The sequence below is a fragment of the Amblyomma americanum genome, chromosome 2, assembly GCF_052857255.1.
Source record: "Amblyomma americanum isolate KBUSLIRL-KWMA chromosome 2, ASM5285725v1, whole genome shotgun sequence".
Taxonomy (NCBI): domain Eukaryota; kingdom Metazoa; phylum Arthropoda; class Arachnida; order Ixodida; family Ixodidae; genus Amblyomma; species Amblyomma americanum.
The window spans coordinates 2,352,645-2,376,265 of NC_135498.1; the positions used below are offsets into that span (position 1 = coordinate 2,352,645).

General features: G+C 47.8%; 1 protein-coding gene across 1 annotated transcript in view; it reads left to right on the top strand.

The window, feature by feature from the left end:
* Positions 1 to 23,621, top strand: part of LOC144120429 (DNA repair and recombination protein RAD54B-like) — a 72,576-nt gene that overhangs the window by 38,446 nt on the left and 10,509 nt on the right. The window contains 6 exon segments of the mRNA XM_077652800.1: positions 2,538 to 2,717; positions 4,606 to 4,817; positions 9,885 to 10,055; positions 11,714 to 11,840; positions 17,528 to 17,700; positions 22,703 to 22,819. Of these exon segments, the coding sequence (XP_077508926.1) occupies positions 2,538 to 2,717; positions 4,606 to 4,817; positions 9,885 to 10,055; positions 11,714 to 11,840; positions 17,528 to 17,700; positions 22,703 to 22,819 (980 nt within the window).

Here is a 23,621-nt window from a genome sequence, read left to right on the forward strand (position 1 = left end):
GCGGTGCTCGAACAGCAAGGCCTTCAAGGAGGCGAGCTCAGCGCAGGTCAGGTTGGGTCCAAAGTGGAACATTTCCCACGGTAGAACCGCCGGTGCCGCAGAATGGTGAAGCGAAGCCCCAGGTTGCAGAGGCGAAACTGGGGAGCCGGGGCTCAAAACTGACGCTGTGCCCAGTTGTGCGCCGGGAGTCAGCACGAGAGGTACGTGGCTGATGTTGAGCAAAAATACCCAAGTTGCCACACCCGGTGGCAGAGTGATGGCGGACACTGTAGTCAGCACGAGAGGTACGCGGCCGATGTTGAGCAAAAATACCCAAGTTGCCACACCCGGTGGCAGAGTGATGGCGGACACTGTAGTCAAGATGGTCACGTCACACGGCTGGACCCGACGTGTACACTTTGTCGCAAGGTAACCTAGGAACACGGAAGCACGCTTGGTCGCCAATACCATCGACTGGCACAGGCCGACACCGAGGTTGGAAAGCCGGCGAAGCCAACTCTGCGCTCAGAGAGTTTGGTCCGTCCATGGCTTTGCTGTCGCAAAACTGAGGATGATTCCCACTTGCTGGCACCACCCGCACCCGAGGACCGCCGACCAAATACGTCTGTCTGCTACAACAAACTCGGTGGCGAAGGTCTTGCTGAGTGCTTGGACATTGACGATGACATGGCCGACCTGCACCACCGGGGCGCCGTTCAAGGCCAAGAGCCGGGTTTTGGCGGCTGGCAAAAGCAGATGGGGCGCGCTGACAGCCAGCGATTTGTCCAACGTGTTGACAGCCGCTCCTGTGTCAACCAACCTCACATGCCGGCCAAGCAGGGTAATGTCGACCAGCACGTAAAGCACGTCAGGAGTATCCGAAAACAACAAAAGAAGAGGAAGCAGAGAATGAAGTGGTGTGGGAACAGAACTGGGAACAGAACAGTCCCTCCGCTGGCCGCTGCGGAAGCAGGTCACGCCTAGGTTGCTGCGAACACACCGGGCAGATGCCACAGCAGGGGCCGCGGATCGATGAACCTGCACCGGTGCGCTGTGTACGGCAGACGGTAGCGACCCCCGCGTGGCCAACAAGGTCGATTCCGTCTCAATGGCGAGTTCCGTGGCGGTGCGGACGGAACCAGGGCGCCCAAAAACGGACCAAGCGCTGAACGCCTCGGTGCCGATCAGGGCCACGGCATCCCGAGGCGCCCCCGGCAGTGACTCCTGAGCCAGCCGCTCAACGGCTGCGGCCAGGTCCTGGTATGTCTCCCCGGGCTCTTGGCGGCGGGACCGCAGGCGGTTGTACTGCACTCGGGGATGACCTGGCACTGTAGTAGTCAGCGAGGGGGCCCGCCAGAACGGGGTGACAGCCTAGCTGGTTGGGAGGCACATTCCGCAGCAGCTCCATCACACGGCCCCTCAGTTTGGCGATGAGCATTTTGCCTTCTTGTGCTCTCTCCAGCCTCTCGCCGCCGCCATGTCGTCGAGCTGGATGCGGTAGGCATCCCACGAGACGCTGCCGTCGAACGTGGGCAAACCCAGATCCCCCAGTAGGTACTGCGGCGAGGATGCTCCCGCGCCGAGCACATCATTAGCAGCTTTGACCGCAGGCCTAACGATGGCAGTGTTGGAGACGGCGGCAGTGGCGACGCTAAAAGGCGTCGGACCTGCGGCGTTAAGATCGAGGGCCACCAGGCGACAGACTCCGCGCCGGAGAGCTGCCACCTCCCCAGCATGGACAGCCAGCCGGGCCTCCCATGCGTCCAGCTGAGACTAGATCCAGGAGGCAGTCGGCACCGGCGTCCAGCTGCTGGGAAGTACTGGGCCCCTCCTAGCGCCTAGGCCTAGTGGCGCCAGCCGCTGTGCCGTCGGCGCCATCGACAGGTGGTGGAGCCCGGTCGTCCGCCACGTCGGGTGCTTGGTTCTGGGAGCGGGTGAGCGGCATGATCCCACCGCTGCCACCAAAAATATTACGGTGTGGGTCGGCGCAAGAAAAACGGCGAAAAACCCGGTTCTCCGGCCAACCGCCAGCCACCGTCCTCTTGCCGCTTGCGCTCGCGCCCTTGTCCTCGTGCCTCTTCTGCAGCGGCACGGCCTCTTCTTTTTCCGTTACAATATGCTATGACATTGCATAGTACACGGGCCTCTAGCATTTCACCTCCATCAAAACGCGACTGCCAGAGTTGGGATCGAACCCGTGCCTTTCGGTTCAGCAGCCAAGCAGCATAATCACTGAGCCACCTTGGTTGCTGTTTACCGTACTGGAATCACCACAAGTTAGAAGGCTACCTACTTCAAGCATTGCACTTGAGAAAAAGCTATACATACCTGTGCACACTTTGGAAAGGTACGTATATGGCTTCTTGTTTATTAGGAAGTCACTGAAGGCTGTGAACCTTTCCCACCTTAGCAGCCACCTGTGTCGTGCAGTACATTCGATAGTATGTACAAGTATTCTGCAAAGTTGCATTGGTGTGAACAGTGTACACTGCGTGCCTGACTGTATTCAGGAATGTGTGTGTTTCTGCACAATTTAAACAGAGGAGCGATGGGTGCAGGCAAGGCATCTAGCTTTCGGCGCCTCTACGAGGAGCCCATCCTGAGGTCTCGGCTTCCGCGGGCATCCAAGGTGGAGAAAGAACTTGGTCAGGCACGTGCCATCGAGCTGATGGAGGTCACAGCACCGTTCATCCTCCGGCGGACGCAAGACGTCATTCAGAGCTACCTTCCAGGCAAAGGTAGGAACCTGCCTTCTTGCCTTGCGTTTTCGGTAATTACGTAAAGAGGGAAACGGCAATTAAAACTATTTTTCATTATTTATGCATGAAATGAAATCAAACTTAGCAGAGATATGTAACTTTGTATACTGATTTAAGAACTGCATTTTGTTTTAAGCTAGCTGGTATAGTTACTGAATAATTACAGTTAACACCCTTATAATGTCATCTCCAGGGTGTTAAATAACTGAGAAAAAAGTGCGCAAGTTTTTTGCGTCAGCATGTTCACAATGCTGTGTTATATGCAATAAAAATATTAGTCCTTTTTGTAGGTACTCAGTACTTTTGAAAATAAAACTAAACTCCAGCATGTATATTTACAAGAAAATGTAACTTGCAAAAGTAACTTTTGAAAACTATTCTACATGTGCACAAAAAAATCTAGAACTTTGCTGCACTCCTGAACATCTCAAAATTAATGCGCAAAAAATAGAATCATTCTGCTGGCCTTTGTTACAAAATGCCAAAGGGAGGAGCGATAGCAATTGTGGAAAAACTGAAAGGTGGAAAATCAACCTTGCAGTTTATTCCCTCATTTGCTGCCTTGTTTATCACCTCATGTGCTTATGCTTTTGGTCAGAGAAACATAGAATTGCAGTCAACGGATGCTCTGATCTTCTGATCTCTCCTTGTCTTCATGTTGCTGCTACAATCATGGTGCTGTGTTGTCAGAAGCCCATGGAATTTGCAATGTGCCAGTACCATGAGAAGCATAATTCGATCACAATCTTCGACGATCACACATTAAAAAAAGAAAACATCATTTTTGAAATTCGTACTGCGTATTTTGCTTTAATCCTTCGTTATGAGATGGACTACGGCCAGAGGGCTACGAAAAAACTAAATTGAGAAAAAGAAAATTTTGACTAAACAGACCATTTGTTTTGCCGCCTCCCCCTTTACTTATTTTGAATACCTTGTGGGCTCCTGCATGTGGCATTGACTAAGAGGGGTTTTACTACAAAAAAAGGCACAGATGCGTAGTATATGTATAATTAGCACTCAGAAAAGACCACAATGTGGTGCAGACAGTCATTCCAAAGTGAAATGGCATGAGGAAATGTACATGAATTGAAAGCTCGTGCATTGCCAAAAATATGCTTGAAGCTCAGTTGGTTTATGAAGCTGTCTTCACATGCACTGGGGGGTTTTAAGGGGAAGGAGGGATGGTTTGGCAGAATTGAACTTTTGCGAAGGATACATAAAAGGCTAGTGCAATGAATGAACAGTGTGATCCAGTTTGTGCAAACTTATCACTGCCTTGTCTCTTTTACCCTGAGGCCTTATCTCATTGCTGTACGAGATGTAAGGGCAAGGATTTTTCTTTTTTTCTCTCAACCATGTGCTGCAGAGCTTATCATATTGCTTGGTGCTTTGGCCTAGTAGTTGAAGGAGTCTTTATATATGTGCTAGTGTATAAGTATTTAGTTTTGGCTTTGGGGACAGGCGTAGTGCAGGTGCTGGGCTTTTGATAAAATTTTTTTTGAGTAGATGAAGCGCACAAAAACACAGCACACAGGTGAAGAATAACACGAGACAGGCGCTTCTCGTGTTATGACTGCCTTCTCGCAATGGTCGACTGTATATACTAAACAGGAGGAAACCATTGCCAACTAAAAGTGCTTGTTTCCACAAGCATTTGAACATGTATCAGTTTTGAATGTGTTTGTAGGTGCGCACGCCCTTCTCCGATCTCATTATTTTGCCAGCCACTGACGAGTATAAATGCATTGTTTCCTTGCCATTGCTTTTTTGCCACCTTCACCAACATTGCATCAGGAATGCGTTGTTTATTTTGCTGCACTTTTCTTTCAATGATAGGTATTTCTTTTCATGGTTTGCTTTCCAGTGGAATACGTGGTTTTCTGCCGTCCTCGACCACTGCAGCTGACGCTTTACCAGAACCTGCTGGAAACAAATGTTGTGCGGGCCTGCCTGAGCAGCTATTTGTCAACCGACACTGGCTGTCACCTAGCCTGCATCCTGGCGCTTAGAAAGTTGTGCAACCACCCTCTCCTCGTCTTTTCCAAGAGTTTCGACGACAAGGATGAAGATGGCTTGGTAAGGAGCTTCACTGCACCTCCACTCTAATCCTTGGAAGGCCCCTGACCACCTTCTGGTTGAAAATTTGCATTGCCTCAGATGTAAGGGGCATTGTCCAAGGCGCACACCCCTACCAAAATTTCCTCAAATGTCTTGTCGATAGCACAGCTGAGCAGTTGTGCCACTCTTGTCTCAGCTGTGCCGCCCTCCTCTCCAGGATGGCAGCAGGCTTCGACCTTCATGCATGAGATTTCGCTTTTTTCCCTTCTCTATGGGGAGGCCTGAAACTGCATCAGACTCAGGTCTGCTTTGTGCTTTGACGAAGCAAGTTCTCTGGGCCATTTTGTAGCATGGATGCTCTCATTTCATCACCACCAAAAGGGTGGACAAGGTTGGCTTTCTCGAGATGGAGTTGAGCAGGTTTTAGTTTGATTTTTTATAGTCTTTCATGGTGCACATTACTCTACTATTAGGCAAAGACGGTTGTAATTGCCTCATCTATACACTGCGGTTGTTCATTTAAAATGTCCAAATCTGGCCTAGGGGCCCTTTAAATGCTCAGAGGTAGCTTTCTACAAATTTTGTAAGTAATTTTAACAAAACTAAAGGAAATTTTTAAGGGGAAACTAAAGATTTGTTTATTCCCAGAGATGCCTAAGACATGCTTTCATTTAGAAGCTTTCAAACGTGCCTTGGCATATTTTTCCTGTGCAGCAGGAAATTGACATTCAACGATGGATCCATACAGGAGCTCGGCTGTAAGATCTTTGGGTATGGAATGTAGCACTAGGTAGTACAGTCTAGTACAGTTGACCCTCAATAACTGGAACCTCGAATGCAGACAAATGGTTCGTTTGAATGATATGGACTTTCAATTAAAGTGTGCCTTCTTAATGTACTTTGATTTTGATGGCATTAACGTACACTTGACTTTGATGGCACTGAAAGATGGTTTATTGGGACTTGGGAAGCGCCGGCGGCAAGTCTCTTGTACAAGTAATCAATGAAGCAGCAGGGCAAGAGGCTGGGTCACAAGGAGCGCTTATCCAGCACGAGCGTCAGCCGGCCGCCTCAAGAGCTTCGTTGTCATCGATGTCTGCGCATGATCATCTTCTTCGTTCCAACTGCCCCGGCGGAAGGAGAGAGCCATCCTGGCGACTCAAGGCGAGGAGATGACGGGGTGTTGTAATATGGTTTCAAGTGGCTGACGTGAACGACGCCGCAGCCACGGCGGCATCGCCGCAGAAGTTACCAGTTCGATGATGTAGCTCCAGGTGATGTACGCTCCAAGATAGGTAAGGGCCGATGAACTTGGCCGAAAATTTGGGCGCAATAGGAACAGAGAACCAGACCAGTGAGCCGGCAGAGAAGTAAGCAGAGGGCTTGGCTTGATCGCACTCATGTTTGCGGAGGCCTTGATGTTCTGAGGTGAAGGAGCGAGCCAGCTGGCAGCACTGCTTGGCATGACGGGTAACTTCAGAAAGGGAGGTGTATTCCGAGCTGTCGGGGTTGTTGGGGAGGATGGTGTCCAGAAGGCAGGAAGACTTGTGCCCTGAAGTAACTTATCACGATGGCACCCTGGGAACAACTCAGTGTTTATTCACGAGCGCAGTACATAGCTGAAAGTGAGGTCAGGCACTCAAAAACTGGGCAACGCTTCCGCGGCTGATAAGGTGATCATGTGCTATAACATTTTTCCTCCTTTCCACACCCAAAAAGTTTATTTCGTTAAGTCCTCATGCTTAAAGCGGCCTGGGGGTTTTCGTGTACGAGTGTTTCGCCGAAGTGGTTGCTTTTCCGCTATTGTGACTGGGGGTGGGGGGTGCAGTCTCTGAAGCTCGTGGCAACTTGCAACTCAAGTCTGCCGTAGGAACCGCCAATTCTGTGTCAGGCATTGCACCCGTCAGGTCTTATAGTGGCTCGGTGGTTGGCGGTGCCGTCACAAGCTCTTCCGGTGTAGTTGCGGTTAACGATACCTTCGCAGTGACGTCAGTGGAGGGTGATGGTCATTGCTTTTGCAGCACTGTACGTGCAGGACTCAATATGGGATCTGCATGCCATGGACGCAAGTGGACGACGTGCACAAAACGAAGCTGGTTCCACACTTTCACCATATAGGTCACCGCACTCACCAGTTGACACACTATGCCTTCTTCCCACAACACACGCTCACCATGCACTGCTTTTAGAACACGTGGTCCCCCAATTCAAATACCCGCTCAGTCTCTTGCGCCACATCATGCTGTTCCTCGAAATGTGCCTGCTTATGTTGCACGGCATTGTGAAAATCCAATTTATGGTTTATGGAGGTTTAACGTCTCAACGCGACTCGGGCTATGAGGGACGCCGTAGTGAAGGGCTCTGGAAAATTCGACCATCTGGGGTTCTTTAACATGCATTGACATCGCACGGTACTTGGGCCTCTAGAATTTTCCCTCCATCGAAATTCAGCCGCCGCAGCCGGGATATAACCCGCATTTGAGTAGCGACAATTTTGTGCGGGGATGGCGCTTCAAGGACAGTTCTGCGGGCATGCGTCCAGTCATGCTGCTTGGAGTATTGCAGTAGCTCATTAGGAAACTGCCAAGATACTCCTGGAGTGAACATGGCACACCAGAAACCTCACTTTCGAGCACCTGCTTGAGCAATACCTTTTTTTAGCATTTGCATCGTGCGTTCTGCAACACCATTTGATGCTGCATGATAAGGTGGACGACGAATGTGCTTTATTCCATTCAAAGACAAGAATTCGGTAAACTCCGAGGATGTGAACTGGGGACCATTATCACTCACTAGGACCTCCGGCAAAGCGTAAGCTGCAAAGATACTGCGGAGTTTGCCAATAGTCTTCGAGGTGGATATTGAGGACATCAAGCACACTTCGACCCACTTGGAAAATGAATCCACTAACACTAGGAAGACATGAGAACCTTTCGAGGCAAAATCTACATGCACACGCGACCAACACTTCACAGGATAGTTCCAAGGATGCAGTGGTACGGGCTGAGCGGCGAGCTGAACTGCTTGGCAGACTTTGCACCTTGCTACGTGCTGCTCGATTGCCAGATCAATGCCAGGCCACCAAACGAAACTCCTAGCCAGCATCTTCATGCGACTGGTGCCTGGATGCTCCTCATGCGGAAAATTCAGCACGCGATCCCTCATTTCTTCCGGAATCACCGCTCTAACACCCCAGGTTACGCAACCCTGTTCCAGTGAAAGCTCATCGCGACGCCTATAATAGGCACCGATTTGTTCTGCATACTGCCTAGGCCAACTGTTCAAGGTAAACTCTGTTACACGAGACAGAGTTCAGTATCGCCTTGTCGCCTTAGCAATGTCATCGGTATTTATCGGAGGGCACTGAAACACTGTGAGACACTCCCCTGGAACTTCCTCAGCCTTGACTGGCAGTGGTAATCTGGACAGGGCGTTGGCTACTGAACATCCTTTCCCCAGCAATACCGGAGGTAGAACTGGTACGCTGCCAGTATCGTAGCCAATCGCTGCATTCGCGCCGCGGCCAGCGTGGGCGTTGACTTCTCCTGCCCTAAAATGCCTAGTAGCAGCTGATGATCTGTGTAGATCGTGAAAATCTCACCATAGAGGTTGCAATGAAATCTTTTACGCCCAAAGATCAAAGCTAATAATGCTTTGCGCTCGCACTGCGCATACTTTTTCTCGGCTGCTATGCTGGATGTGAACGCCAGCGGCCTTTTATCACCGTCCACCGTTTCTTGGAAGATAACCATGCCCAAGCCATATGCTGACGCCTCACAAAGCATTGATATCGGCTTATCTACACCGTGAAACGTCGATACGTGGCTGCTAGCGAGCAGCTGTTTTGTTGCGGTAAAAGCCTGACTGCGTTCCTCTGTCCATGACCATTTTTGACCTTTCCTTAGTAACCGGTACAGCGGCTCTGCAATGGTGGTACCATTCTTTAGGAATTTAGTATACAAGTTCAGCATGCCTATGTAGGCCCTCAGTTCCATCACTGTAGTCAGCTCTGGTGCCTCCAAAATTGCTGTCTTCTGTGCCTCTGTCGGATAAATTCCATCGTGGTCACAGTGTGGCCCAAGTATGTCACGGCGTTTTGAAAGAAATGGCACTTAGCTGTTTTCAACATGATGCCGTGCTCTCATAACCGATCCAGGACACGTTCGAATATCTTTTAGCAGTCTGTCTTGTGATGCCCCACCGCGATTACGTCATCAATGTAGCATCCAGCGTGCGGAATGCCTTTTGACACCACGTCCATCATGGACTGAAAAATCGCTGGTGCACTAGCCACACCATAGGGAAGGCACTGAAGCTCAAAAAGTCCCAAGCCAGTATTAATGGTCAAAAATGGTCATGACTCAGGTACCACGTATCAGGCGCCTGCTGATACGTGGTAGATAAGTCAAAGACACAAAACACCTTGCCGCCTGTGATTTGTGAATACAGGTCCTATGGCCGGGGTAAGGGATAATGATCGGTTTTCATGACTGGGTTTACGGTCATTTTGTAATATCCACATAATCTGAGACTTCCATCGTGTTTCGGAACAATAACTAATGGCGTTGCCCAGTCACTGTGCGAGACTTGGCAAAGAATTTCTTTTTCCTTTATGCTGTTCAGCTGGTCTGTTCTCTGCTCTCAAAGAGCAAAAGGAACTGGTCTAGCGCGGCAGAAAACTGGATCACCACCAGTTCGCAACACTACGTGCACTTTGAATTTCTGTATGGTGCCTAGTGAGTCGGAAAATATGGACGGATAGTTCTTCTGTGGTGCTCGCACCCTACCCTATCTTCAGACTTAATTTGACCAATTTCAGGCCAGTGAGGCTTTAGGCATTCCAGCCAATTTCACCCCAGGAGCACTGGAAGTGTCCTTCCGTTGTCCTTGACAACTATCGAGGGTAAAGTGACTCTTTGGTTCTTGTACTGAACAGATACCTCACACTGTCCCTTAAGACGCATTTGTTCTCCAGTGTACTTGCGGCAAGACATTGCCATGTATGACTGGCCATTTTGTACTTATCACAACTAGTTTTGCCTGGCTGGATCAGTGACATTTCCTGACACTCGCCATGCTTTGCAGGCCTTGCTGCGCAACGAGGCCCATGAGGGTCTTTTGTCAGATGCCGATTCGTTGGCAAGTGCGGACCTCGAGGCGAGCTCCGGCAAGCTTGCGGTTGTGGCTGCCATTCTTTGTTCCCTCTGGACTTGTTCGCCCCGGGAACGAATTGTCTTGGTCTCCAACTTCACGAAGGTATGAGGTATCATACTACAATTAACGAGGCCTCAGATTGAAATGTCACTGCTTGGGAATGAACATACAGCTTTTGTAAAAAATATGCAGCCCAAAGGCATTTATTCTAAGGAGTGCAGTGGGGCTCTCTAGAGCCATTAGAAATGCTAAGGTTCAGAGGAGTGAGTATGAGAGTCCCTCTTGCCTGCTACAGTTCTGGAATGCTGGTGGTGCAAAAGGAGCCAAACAATGTGGCTCAGAAGCAAACCCCATGAGCTGTATATCGTACTAATGTGATAGCATTAGAGTGGTTGCCACACCAAAACCCGCCAATGTCTGAGATGAAATTTCCTGATTGGTTGAGGGAGGTAATGTGACCTTGACGTCATCACCTTGTGACAGCAACCTAGATAGAGAATCGAAATCACAAATCAGAAAAAAAAAAATGTAATATATGCAAATGTCGGCACTGTCACAGCCTAGCGGATACCTGCTACTGCAGCTAGCAGTCCGAATATGGTGGTTGGTGGACTGGCAATTGCAAAGAAACTGACACAAACACCCAGAGAAGCTGCAACAGAAGGTGCAACAGATGTGAAATTCAATGCTGTCGCATTCCACTCTTGAGGGGACTTGAGTGTCCCCATAGTTTTTTGACAACGGATTACCTCATAATGCACTTATACTCTTGTATGTGTTGTGCATCAGTATCCTTCCTTCCTCGGTAAACATATTGTTGGTAGAGCAGCAAATACTAATGTGCCAGTGTGGTCCTAACTGCACAGCTGACATCGCATTGTCATTAGCAGCACAAGTTTTGTCCACTTGCCCCGTTCTTGCTGTGTCCAGCCCCATTTGATAAGATATTTGTCCATTTGGTTCATTTTATGCACCTTAAAAGAAATAGGTACTGTTGTGCTCTGCACTACCTACTTCAATTGAAGGCTTGCCAAACATACCTTCAGATTAGACCCTGGCATTGGTGCCACTGTTATCTAGCAGTGTTAGCAAAAGGGTCTTTGTGTACTTGTAACACCTCCCTTGCTTTTACTGTGTTTTCTGTTGTGTTCATAGTGGTTGCATGGCCCACTGACAGAAGTAGCCCTTTCACTGCCTCTGCACAGTTGATGAGCGGTGCTGTCCAGTATATAGAGGTACTCATCTGTTTTCAGAAGGAAGCAGGGTAGTGCCTGGTACCACTTAGTATACTGTACATTGTATTGAGGGTAGTAGTGTTTGGGGTGTGTTTATTTTGTTTCTGGAAGGTGTGTATACGCTCTTGTTATTTGCCCTAGCACTTTACAGCTGTTCCCAGTGTTTAAGCATGAGACAAAATCCTCAAAAAATTCCTCACAAAAAGTCTTATGCAGCTGTTGACTGAAGTGAGCTTTGCAGTGCTACACGAGGCCTGTGCAACCCTGATGTAGACAGGATAGCACTGAGAAACAGTCCTAGTGATAGAGTAAGGCTGGCGGCTTTGGAGACAAAATATAACATTGTGTCAGGCTACATATCTGCAAAAGAGCATGGCCAGAGGAAATCAGACACCGCATAGTCAGGTACAGCACAGTGAAGTTTCAGTTCATATCAGTTAGATGGTGCTAACTGCACCCTGCAAAGCATTATGCTACTTTTGGCAGGTGGATTAATGAATTTTTGTTTCTTTCTTTTTTTCTCAGATGCTGGATATTCTCCAAGACCACTGCGCACAGAAGGGCTATCCTTTTCTAAGGCTGGATGGCTCCACTTCATCGACGCAGCGACTGGAGATCGTGGAGCGCTTCAACTCGCCACACTCCAATATCTGTATACACGGCTCCATCTGACAGTTGCACTCTCACAAACTTGACGCATTGCCATTTTGCATATGGGAGAATGCTGCTTGCTTGCCACAAAAGCAACTGAGACATACTGCAGTTAAACCTGGATATAACGAAGTTGAAAAAAGTCAGGGATTTTTCATTACATCCAGGTTTTCGTTTCATGCAGTTTTTGCAAGAAAACCCGAAAAAACAATACAGAACGGAAACCAAAATAAGAAATAAATGTAGGTGAAATCATCTTGAAAATGTTTACAGAAAACCCCATTACTCTAAGTCATAAACATGGAGGAACGTTCCGTGATCACGCTGCTGCCACCTCTGCCGTAGCTCGTGCATTGCCGGTGCGAGTGGGGTGGGGAGAGTAGGAGAGGCCCGAGCTGGTCACTGCCCGACCTGGAAAAGAGCGCGCGCGGTCGCGCTGCCACTGTATAGACCGACCTTGGAGGCACATGCTTCTTTCTGCATGTTCCCTCTCTCGGTCTTCCCGTTGCTGTTGCCCCAGGAAACGGACTCTTCGCCTTGTGTCTCTGGCGCTCTCCATCGTCCCTGCTCCAAAGTCCCGATGCGCGAGAGCTATCAGTGCCAGAATCACGCGAGTAACGTACCGCATGGCGGTGATGGGTGTGCACTGCTCGTGCTGTTTCGTTTTTGCTATGCTGTATCATATTTCACTGCTTTTGAGCATGAACTGTTGTAGTGCCATGTGGTGTGGTGTTTCAAAAGCGAAAGCAATGGAGATGTGCCGGAGGCGCTGGTGCACGATGCATTGACTCAACTGCGGTCGCTCGTTGCAAACGTTGGCGTTCCTCTCATGTCAATTCACGCTTTACTATCGTGAAACTTTTCTCCCAAATTTCATAACTCAGCACAAGCTAACAGATGTTCGGGTTAGTGAATTTGTTATATAAACGTCAGCCACCGCTGCACGTTCGTTATATGGAGGTCTCGAATACACGCGCTTCAAAGAGGGCAGTGTTGGGGAATTAAAAAACTTCATTACATCGAGGATTTCGCTACATAGAGGTTCGTTACATCCAGGTTCAGCTGTATATATCAGTGGATTACCTTTTACACTGGTTTGCATATCGGGAGCCATGTGCCGGACTCCGAATTGTCAGCTGTTTAATGCAACTTGCTGGACCTTCGAACAGTTTTGAGAGGTTTACCAAATACAATACAGTAGACTCGCGATAAGTCAAACTCAAATAATTCATACTTTCGGTTAATTCAAGCAAATTTCAAAATTTTGGTTTGGTGACTATATTTTCAATGCATTTTAAAGCTGCTTAATTCATACGAAATTTCTGTTAACTTCAGTTAATTCACGTTTTTGACTTGCTCCCAGAGTGCAAAAGAGCGGTGACTGAGGTCAAATGAGTCAGGTTTGCGGTGCTGCATGAATTGAAAATCCGGCTCCTCCAACCAGTTACAGTTAAACCTCGATTTAACAAAGTCGGTAAAATCGGCAGTTTACTTCATAATATTGAAATTTTGCAACATCGAAATTCGCCTCCTAGCATGCTAAGAATCTGCCAAGAACGTGCTGTGGATAACTCACAGGAAAAGCCTTTATTTGCGATAAAAATGATTCTTCTGCCCTTTCTTTGCCAGCAGCAACGGAGTTAACTGCGTCTGATTTCGCGAGCCGCCTCAGCACGTCCATCGCTCCGACTACCTCGTGGGTAACGGGAACGACGCACTCGTCTCGAGTTTTGGTTTTTCTGTCATCATTCTCTTGTAAATACCCCAAGCACACCGCAGATATGACGTCACGTTTCGCCGCTGTCACCATTGCGAGAATGCCGTCGACAAACGCGTGCCTCCACCCTCCCTCGCATTTCCCTTACTCTTCCGTCTATCTTTATGTTGGCAAGAACGAGGAGAGTGTCCTCCAGTCACCAACCAATGAAATGAAATCAGGCCAACCCCGCTCCTCATTTTCTGCCATAAGTGCGAGTGTGTGTCTTTTTGCACATACGTGGATCGTCTGGGTTAGAAGTGAGGTTGTCAGGTGTGAAGGGCACTAAGGGCTTCACAGCTGATGAGTGTGCCAACTGCACTGACCTTCCAGTCCTTTTACCAAGCTTTGGGCATCCGTAAACATGATAAACGCGGCACGCCAACTTCGAACTCAAGAAGAGCGTGACATTTGGCGCCGATTCGCCGATTTTGGACGAGGTAGTGAGAGCCGCGGGCTGGCCTGGCAGGCTGCCAAGGCTGCACAGACGCTCGTGCCAGCCTCACCCATACTGCCCCAGATGGCGCAGCTGGCGGCGCGTTTACGTCTGCAATGCGCTGTGTATGTGAGAGCAGTGCGGCACCCATATTATGAACGCGCTCTGATATGCGCTTCGGCACGTGTTCTGCTCAACCACTTGCGCCCTCGATGCAATTTTTCCGCAGGTTCGCTTCCAGCCAGCAATGACATTTTGTTGCATTGACAGTGCGCCAAAATCTACTTTGTTATATTGAGGCTAAAAACACACGGTGTTCTATGGATACAAAGTTATGAAAACTGAAATACTTCGTTATATCGAGGATTTCGTTATATTGAAGTTCATTACATCGAGGATTAACTTTAGCTCCGACGTGGTCCGAAGGGGGGCTTTGTTGATCGGAGTTGCTCCGTCACGGCATAGTTTTGTTTTCTGAGCTTCGCTGAGGATGCTAATTGGCTCATCGCCGGTACTTCTTCTTTTTTTCCCCTTTTAGAAAGCATCTCGCCATTCCGGCGCAAATGTGCATTCCCCTCGCATCCAACCGTGTGGTCCTGTGCGTCAATAATGCGCGCTCATTGTGAACTGCTCATTGTGTGGTGAAGCCTCCAAGCCTCCTTACATGGGCACCGCCGCGTGTGAGGAAGCTTCACCTCTACTGTGTCGCACCTGTGAAGGAGTCTGCAGAAGGCCTTACTGTTTTGGAGCAGTTCTGCTTTGGCATTCCTGACAGTGGGCATGCACTAAAAATGACTTAACTGCGAAAAACCGTCATTGCTGCGAAGTTTTTCAGGCGACCACTGCTTATTTTTTATAAATTAAGTTTGCTGCGGGGTGAAACAGTTTCAGGAAGTTTTTTTTAGAGCAATTCGACTTTTTGACCTTCGGATGATTTGGATATTTTTTTCGTTCCTTGATGATGTTACTCTATTATGAAACCAGTGCATTATTGGCAAGTTTTTTTCGACCACTACCTAAATAAAAAAAACTTAATGCTGCCTTTCATCCGTATTTTTTGTTGTCAGGAGATGAATTGCAAAGCACGGTCAATGAGTTAGACAGGCAGAGCAGAACAGTGGGCCTAAAAATTAAGATGCAGAAAACCAAAGTATTGTTCAACAGTCTAGCAAGGGAACAGCAGTTTACAATTGGTAGCGGGGCACTGGAAGTGATAAAGTACTTAGGTTGTGACCGCTGATCCGGATTATCAGAGGGAAATAACTAGAAGAATAAGAATGGGGTGGAGCGCATATGTCAAGTTCTCTCAGATCATGAATGGCAGTTGACCATATCCCTCAAGAGAAACGTATTCAACAGCTGCACCTTACCAGTAGTCACCTACGAGGCAGAAACGTGGCGACTAACGAAAAGTGTTCAGCTTAAGTTAAGGACAACGCAGTGAGCCATGGAAAGAAAAATGATAGGTGTAACGTTAAGAGACCAGAAGCAGGCAGAGTGGGTGAGGGAACAAACGCGGCTTAATGACATCCTAGTCGAAATAAAGAGGAAGAAATGGGCTTGGGCAGGGCATGTAATGCGAAGGCAAGATAACCGCTGGTCCTTAAGGGTAACGGAGTGGATTCCAAGAGAAAGCAAGCATAGCAGGGGGTGGCAGAAAGTTAGGTGAATGGATGAGATTAAGAAGTTTGCAGGCAAAGGGTGGATGCAGCTGGCAAAGGACAGGGTAAATTGGAGAGACATGAGAGAAGCAGTGTTGTAGGCGTTACCGAAAAAAAAGTAACGAAATACATTACTCGTTAAATTTAAAAAGAAAGGAACGCGTTAACGCCCTACGTTACCTTCAAAAAAAAGGTAACGCGTTATCGTTACCATTATCGAAAAAATGTACTGCACGTTACTTTGCCTTTACTTCATGGCCATAAATTTTAAGTTTTCGTCACCTTAAGAACTTACGTTAACAATTTTATAAAGCTCACATTTCACATATAACATCTAGCCCAAACAACAATTTTACGCGATATCCTGATTTAACGAGAAAACTTAGCACAAATGTGCAGGAGCTTAGTAATGTTATAGTGGTCTAAAGTTGCCTGTAGAGTTACATGTGTTGGATTCTGTGTGGCACATGATGAAGCCATCTTCTGAATGTGGCATTAAACACAAAATGACACTCCATCATCAATTCCAACTTCACAAAGAAAACATCACTGAACCCTCAACAAATTTAGAGTAATTCTGAAAAATGTGATGTTCCAAAATGCTTGGCATGCTTCCACTGTGTAGAGAGTTGTGTGTGTGAGTGGTTTTGGAAGGGTAGGTAGATGAAGGCAAGTGTGTGAATGCGTATTCGTGCAGGTGTTTCGTGCTTTATGGCTATTCTGTCTTTTTTTTTTTAGTTGGGTGCATTGTCAAGGGCAGCTGTTTTCTGGCATTACTGCGATCCCCAACAAGGGTTGTCGGGAGAACCTGTACATTTTGTTTATTTACATCAATTTAGGTGCTCTGCGCTTTTTTTTTTTTCTAAAAAAGGGGGCGGAGTGGGTAACAACTGGAACAAGAAGTAACTAGTAACGTGACACCTCACGTTACCGAAAAATGTTAACGTAAGTATGTTACCCGTTACAGTTCCGAATTGGTAACAAGTACGTTACTAAGTTACCAAAAAAAAGTAATGCGTTACCGGTAACGCCGTTACTTGTAACGCGTTACCGACAACACTGGGGAGAAGCGTTTGTCCTGCAGTGGGCGTAGTCAGGCTGATGATGATGATGACGATGAAATAATTTAGCTACATTTGCGTAGAGAAATAGATATCGATACAGGAAATTGCATTCAGTCTTGGATCATATTAACGTGCTCTTCTGATAATTTCGACTTACTGATAATTCAAACAAATATACCTGGTTCCTTAAAGTTTGAATTAACGAGAGGCTACTGTGTTGCAAAGCTGGATCAAGTCCTCCCCTTAAGCACATGTATTCAGGCAGTCTATGAAAATCGTTCTGAAGGAAAACAACTGTCTGCTTGCCTTCCTGAGAGTGCTGTGTCATGCAAACATGTGCAAATGTGCCTGTGTTTGTTCATGTGGGGTTTGATGCATGCTGTTGTTGAGGTTCAAATGCTCATGTCATTGCCCATTTGCAAATATGGCATTCCACATTTTAATTTGTAAATTATAAATTGCAAATTATATGTGCTAATGCCCCACAATTACATATGTGCTTTGAAGGACACCATGGGAGTCTCTGGAATAATTTAGGTTACGTGAGGTTCGTTAGCACATGCTGGCACAGCACAGCATGCAGTTGTTTTGTATTTCGCCTCCTTCGAAATACGGCCGCAGTGGCCGGTATTGAACCCGCGGCACAAGCACCAGCAGCAGAATGGCAAAGCCACTGGGCCGCCATAATGGGTTGCATTCCACGTTATGATTGAGCATGGGGTGCTGATGTAAAGGAGGAAGCAAGGTTGGAATTCTTGTGTGTTCTGGCAGTTGTGTTCCTGCTGAGCTGCAAGGCGGGCGGTGTTGGGCTGAACCTGGTGGGAGCCAGCCGCATTGTGCTGTTCGACATTGACTGGAATCCCGCCAACGACCTGCAGGCGATGGCCCGTGTCTGGAGGGATGGACAGTCTCGCCATGTCTTCATCTACCGACTGCTGACCACCGTGAGTCAGGAAGGCTGCCAAAGAAAAAACACGATTTGTGACCGCACACGGTGCATCCATCAATGACTGTAAAGCACTTTGTCACATGCCACTGCCACCCATGCTCTTCCCGTGTTTGTCCCATTGCGCCATTCAAATTTATTATGAACCAACTAGCCAAACAACAGGTACTTCTGGGCACTGACAGAGTGATTTGTATGGACTGGCTTGGATAGGCTTGGCTATTTGTTCTCCTTTGTTTGCATTCAAGCTAATGGGCCGCTCTCCACTGCCATTGAGATAGCCTACAAAGAGCATGTGATTGCATTAAAACGGTACAGTGGGACAGCTGCAGCATCCGCCGCAGCTTGGCTAATGCCACTCGCAATGCGGGGCAGCACACGTGGTAGAGGGGGGCAGGAAGAGTGCATTCGGAGGTGCTCGCTTCCACTCATCTTCTTGTCGGTTATCTCTCAGTCTTCGTGTGCATCGTTGCCCAATGCAAACTGACTGTTCTTGCTCGCGCAGCGAGTGCATTCATTCGTGGCATGACCTACGGCCGCGTCGCACTGTCTGGTATCGTGACCTGAAAGGGTGTGGACATGACGAAAACATAACCATGGTTCAGACACGGTCTAATGCCGTATATATGTACTTGTGTATAAGCCACACTTTTTTTCATCAAATTTTCTAAGGTGCGGGTTATACACGGATCAGGCCTATGGCTACACATTAACACACTGTGGTGCCACTGTGACTACTGTGTCAGATAGTTGGAAAGGTGATGTCAGATACGGTCATTTTCTATTTCACTATTCACCGCTGCTTTCGCGCTAATCACTGTTGGATGAGCTCAGCTCATCGGCACTCTCACCCCTGTCGGACAAGCTCGCCTCATTGGCGTGCTCCCAAAGCTGGTCATCCTCTGTGCCGTCCATGGCGTTTGACAGCCCCGTGACGCTAAAACTTTTGAGATGGTGTGTCCGCTGACAACAAATGCCACGTGTGCAGAATTCAAGCGCACACTTGCTGGAGGGACGCTTGCTTCAGCCGCCCTCTCAGAGTTGTCCCGTGGTTGCCCGCGACCATTCACTCGGTGTAGCACTGCCAAAATTCTGTCTTAGGCCACTGTGGTGGCTCAATGGTTATGGCGCTCGGCTGCTGACCCGAAAGACGCGGGCTCGATCCCGGCCGCGGCGGTCGAATTTCGATGGAGGCGAAATTTTAGAGGCCCGTGTACTGTGCGATATCAGTGCACGTTAAAGAACGCCAGGTGGTCGAAATTTCAGAGCCCTTCACTACAGCGTCTCTCATAGCCTGAGTCGCCTCGGGACCTTAAACCCCTATAAAACCATAAAACCAAACCAATATTTCGTTTTGAATGGCCAGTTAATGCAAACATCGAATAGCTTCAGGACGCTTGTCAGGCCACCAGGAATTATGGCCAAGTTCCCAGCCGACTCTTCACTCGGTCTGTTAGGTGCCCTAAAACTTTCGAGCAGAAGGAGAGCTTTGCGGCATTGTAAGCCTCCTGGTTGGTTCTGCCACACTGTTTTCAGCCAGTCTATGACCAATTCGTTGAGCCTTTCTCTTGCACCCGGACTACGGTACCCTGGGGGAACTTCTCTCTCGGCAGTCTTTCTCTTGATTACAACACAGGATGGAATCTTCCTTCCATCATGCACCTTTTCCGTTCAGCGCCAGTAGTGCGCACGCAGACACTTTTTGCCACTTTGGCTTCCACCGTGCAATTTTCCGGGGCATTGAACCATACAGGTCGTACTCATGCTTCATCCTAAGTACATTGACAGAGTGATGAAGCTTCATTATTTGTTAAAACATTAAGTTGGGCTAGTTGGTAACGGCTTAAAGGAATCATATTCTTAGCGGTAAGAAACAGACACAACACCAAGCTACACACACACAGGACACCTCACAGATGTAGCGTCATATGCTGGGATACAGCCTTTACAACTTCTGCAATGCTTCACCAATTCAGCTCCACCGGCCTGTGACGAAACATTCTTTCTATGCTCTCTAATCCTGTCGTTGACACACCTTCCAGTCTGGCCTATATATACCTTGCCACAGGCAAGTGGAATGGTGTACACCACTCCCGTTCGGCAGGTTACAAACTTCAATTGGTGCTTTTTGCTGCAACACGGCTTCTTCGTTTCTGTGACTGCTGAACATAATCTTACCAGCTTTTCAGGGGCTGTCAACAGAACACCAACACCACACTTCTGGGCAACTTTTTTGAGGCGGTGGGATAGACTGTGGACGTACGGGATTGCGACCCGCCGCTTAAGCCTTTCTTCACCTGCCTTCACTTTGGCACCACCAAGCTCCTGTAGTAAAGCTTCGACCACCGCATTAACCGAATCTAGAGGGTAGTCCGCCTTGTCCAAACGGTCAACCTGCTCTTGCAGACTGGCTTCCATGTTATGCGGGCACGACTTCTGCAGAACCGCACGCAGGCTGTTCATCACAATGCCGCGCTTCACTACCTTCGAATGAGCCGAAGCATAATTTAAAACCTGTTTTTTGGATCTGGGCTTATATGCCCAGCACGTACGCTCACCCGTGATGCATAGGGACACTTCTAGAAACTGGATAGTGCCATTCACTGGAAGTTCATGAGTGAACCTAAGCCCATCTGCACATCTGTGAAAAACATCTAAAATACCAGATACAGAAGAGGCACTTTCCTGGAGGCTATTCAACTTTACAATCACCAGATAATCGTCTACATATCTGAAACATTTCACAACACTCTTATCTAAACCCTTAGCAATGCGCTTGTCACAATGGGCTAAGAATATATCACTAAGCATAGGCGCTAAACAAGACCCGATACATATTCCATCCTTCTGAATAAAATAGTCATCTCTGAAACACACCACAGTTGCTTTCAAATAAAAGGATAGCAATTCCAAAAAACTGTTTACTGACAAACCACAAGCGTTCTGGGAGTCTACCGCGCCCCCGTTTTCTATGAGGTCACGGACAGCATCGATTAGTTGTGGCTGCGGAATGCTGTAGAACAAATCTACTACGTCAATAGAGAATGCAAAGTTACCACATGGTGTTTCGTGCTGCTCTTTTAGGTAATCAACCACTTCCATCGCATTCCTGACCCTAAAGGGATCAACTACTGTTAGAAGCTTAAGTTGTTTTTGCATGAACCTTGAAAGCAACCCTTGCCAGGATCCCTGCTCAGAAACAATGGCTCGAAAGGGCAGTCCTTGCTTATGTGTTTTAACTGAAAAAAAGATTCTTAAACTATTCTCCTCTGTGATGCATGTGGGAGCCGACAAAAAAGAAAGGGAAATTATCGAAGCCTTTCGTATTCAAGAAGTGGGCGACATGTGTGTAAGCACTCCCTCCCTGGCGTTGGCAGAAAAAGAGATTGTTTATCTGCGCAACCGTATGCCTTGCAGGAGAGGGGAGGGCGTAGTTAGACCTGATGCGGATGACGAGGCACCTGCGTGTGCTCAGTGATACATATTTATGTCGTACAAGTGTCCAGTAAAGACAGTTGAAGTCTAGCGGGTGTCCTGTGTGTGTGTAGCTTGGTGTTGTGTCTATTTCTTACCGCTAAGAATATGATTCATTATTTGGTCCTCGTATTCGGCTGGCAGCTTCTGGCACAGCGTCATTCAACAACAGATGGAGAATTGGTGCCTTCATAAAACGTTGAAGCCACCCTTGACTGGCTTTGATGTCTGCAGGTCGAATGTTCATGTGCTGAGCAATAGCAATTGCTTTCATACGGATCATTTTCGTAGACACCGTGAAGCCGTTGCTCCTAGTAGTGCGAACGTACTCGATGAGGTCCTCTTCAAGTTTTGGGAACATGCACTGTTTCCCACAGAAAGCCTTCCGGGTTCGGGTTGTCTCGACGAGGTCTTGCATTTGCATACACCAGCAGTGAAGACACTTTTTGTCACCATCGAACTTACGCCCGGCGTCCCGTTTACCATGTTCCTCAGCGTATTTTGCCACGTGAAGTTTGTAGCCTGTAGTACAGGACCGTCTGCGCTTGCCCATTGCTTTTTGTTCACGTTCAGTAGCACGCAGCCTGCCACACAACGCGCACACAACACAACAGGTCCCACAAGCAGTCCACACACTTCCGAACGAAGCACCAGATACCATATTTAGTATTTACACGATTGTAAGTCGACCTATTTTTCAAAATTTGAAAACCTGAAGTGAGGGGGTCAACTTACAGTCGAAACGAAAACATGGCACTGTAAGTAAAGGCGAGACCATTGAGATATCGGGCATGCTACAGCATGGTTCAATTTTTGCTGCGTGGCTTCGTCGCATCGCCCTTGGTGCTGGCCTTGAGCAACTGCTATGTCAATGCGCGGAACTGGCATTCCCTCCTCCCGCGAGCGGCGGCCGATGGCGGCTATTGATAAGCAGCAAACTGGCACCCCACACTCCTCACATGTAGCTGCACACTGCAGCTGCTGATAAGCGGCGGCGGCCCGATAACACAATTGCATTCTATGCGAAGCTCAAGTGTTCAACACGTTTTCTGGTTACTTTCAAATACGCGCTCGGCGCTCAAGGCAGCGTTGATAGTTGATGGAAGGGCCGCTGTCCCAATCGAAGCGACGCCCCCACTCAGAATGGCAGCGATGCTGGGGACTGTTGGTAGCCGACGGAAGAGCCGACGCCATTCATGCGTTGTAGAACATGAACGTAGAAACGAATTCAGAATTATGTTTTTTGGTCACGCATACATTGCAGGCATTCCACCATCATCAAACCTTTCAGCGGCAAAGAAGGTGAACCAATTTACTTCTCAACAGCACTGCGGGGGGTAAATAAATAAATAAATAAATGAAAAATTCAATTAAAACTTGTGACAAAATTGATACATGCTTGTCACAAAGGAAAAAAGGACCCTGCAATGCATTCACTGCTGTTGTCTTGTGCTGTCCGTAGTGCTCACAATCTGTGCTGTAGTCTTGAGAACATGTTGTGGTTATTATTTTGTGCTGTGTAACAGGGCACCATTGAGGAGAAGATATTCCAGCGGCAGGTGACGAAACAGGACCTGAGTGGAGCTGTGCTGGAGAGCCAGAAGGATGGCAAGAGGGTCAAGTTCTCCCTCGAGGACCTCAGGGTGAGGGCACTCATGGCTGCTTAGGGGGACACACTGCACACAACAAAACAGAAGAGCGCAGAAGCAAGAGCTTGTGTGTTGCTTCTTTGATCTTCCGTGTGTGTCTATTCGTTGTGTGCAGTGTTTCATCATGGATGCTTTTCAGCTTGGCTCTTATAGTCTTTCTACAGGGGGCAAAGGATTGCAATCATAGATATTGATGTGCCCATGTCACTGCCCCTGTAGAGTTTGCAAGTATCCTAGTGAGAGCATGCATGGGGTTTGTGTCTGCATTGTTTTTGGAGACACAATGTGGGAGTTGTTTGTCACAGTGGCATATGAGAGGTGCAGAAGCTTGATGAGAGTCTTTTTTATCTACCTGTCATCTTGCTTTTTGTGTTAAAGAGACACTGAGGGAAAGTACAAATTGGTCTGTATCGACAGGGTACCACCACATTCTGATCATAGAGAGACCACTCCAACCTTTTAAAGCTAGAAGAGAAACAACAAAAACAAAATGCAGATGTAATGCATGCTTTGACACTGATTTTTTGGGCACGGATCCTAGAGGCTACGCTACACTGCCATTCATGGTGGCAACCTTTCCTTTTTATTTTCGGTAAGGACATCACAAGTTTAAATCAACTGGCAGGAAGGCTTTTATGTAACACATTATGGAAGGATAAAAGAAAAAGAACAGCTCGCTTTTGCGTTTTTTTGTTCGAAGGGGGTGTTCAGCCATCTTGTGTCATGTGTGAGAAAGTTAGTGGCTATTAAAATAAGAACAACAATGGAAGGAAAAGATGTTGCTAGCCGCAGCATC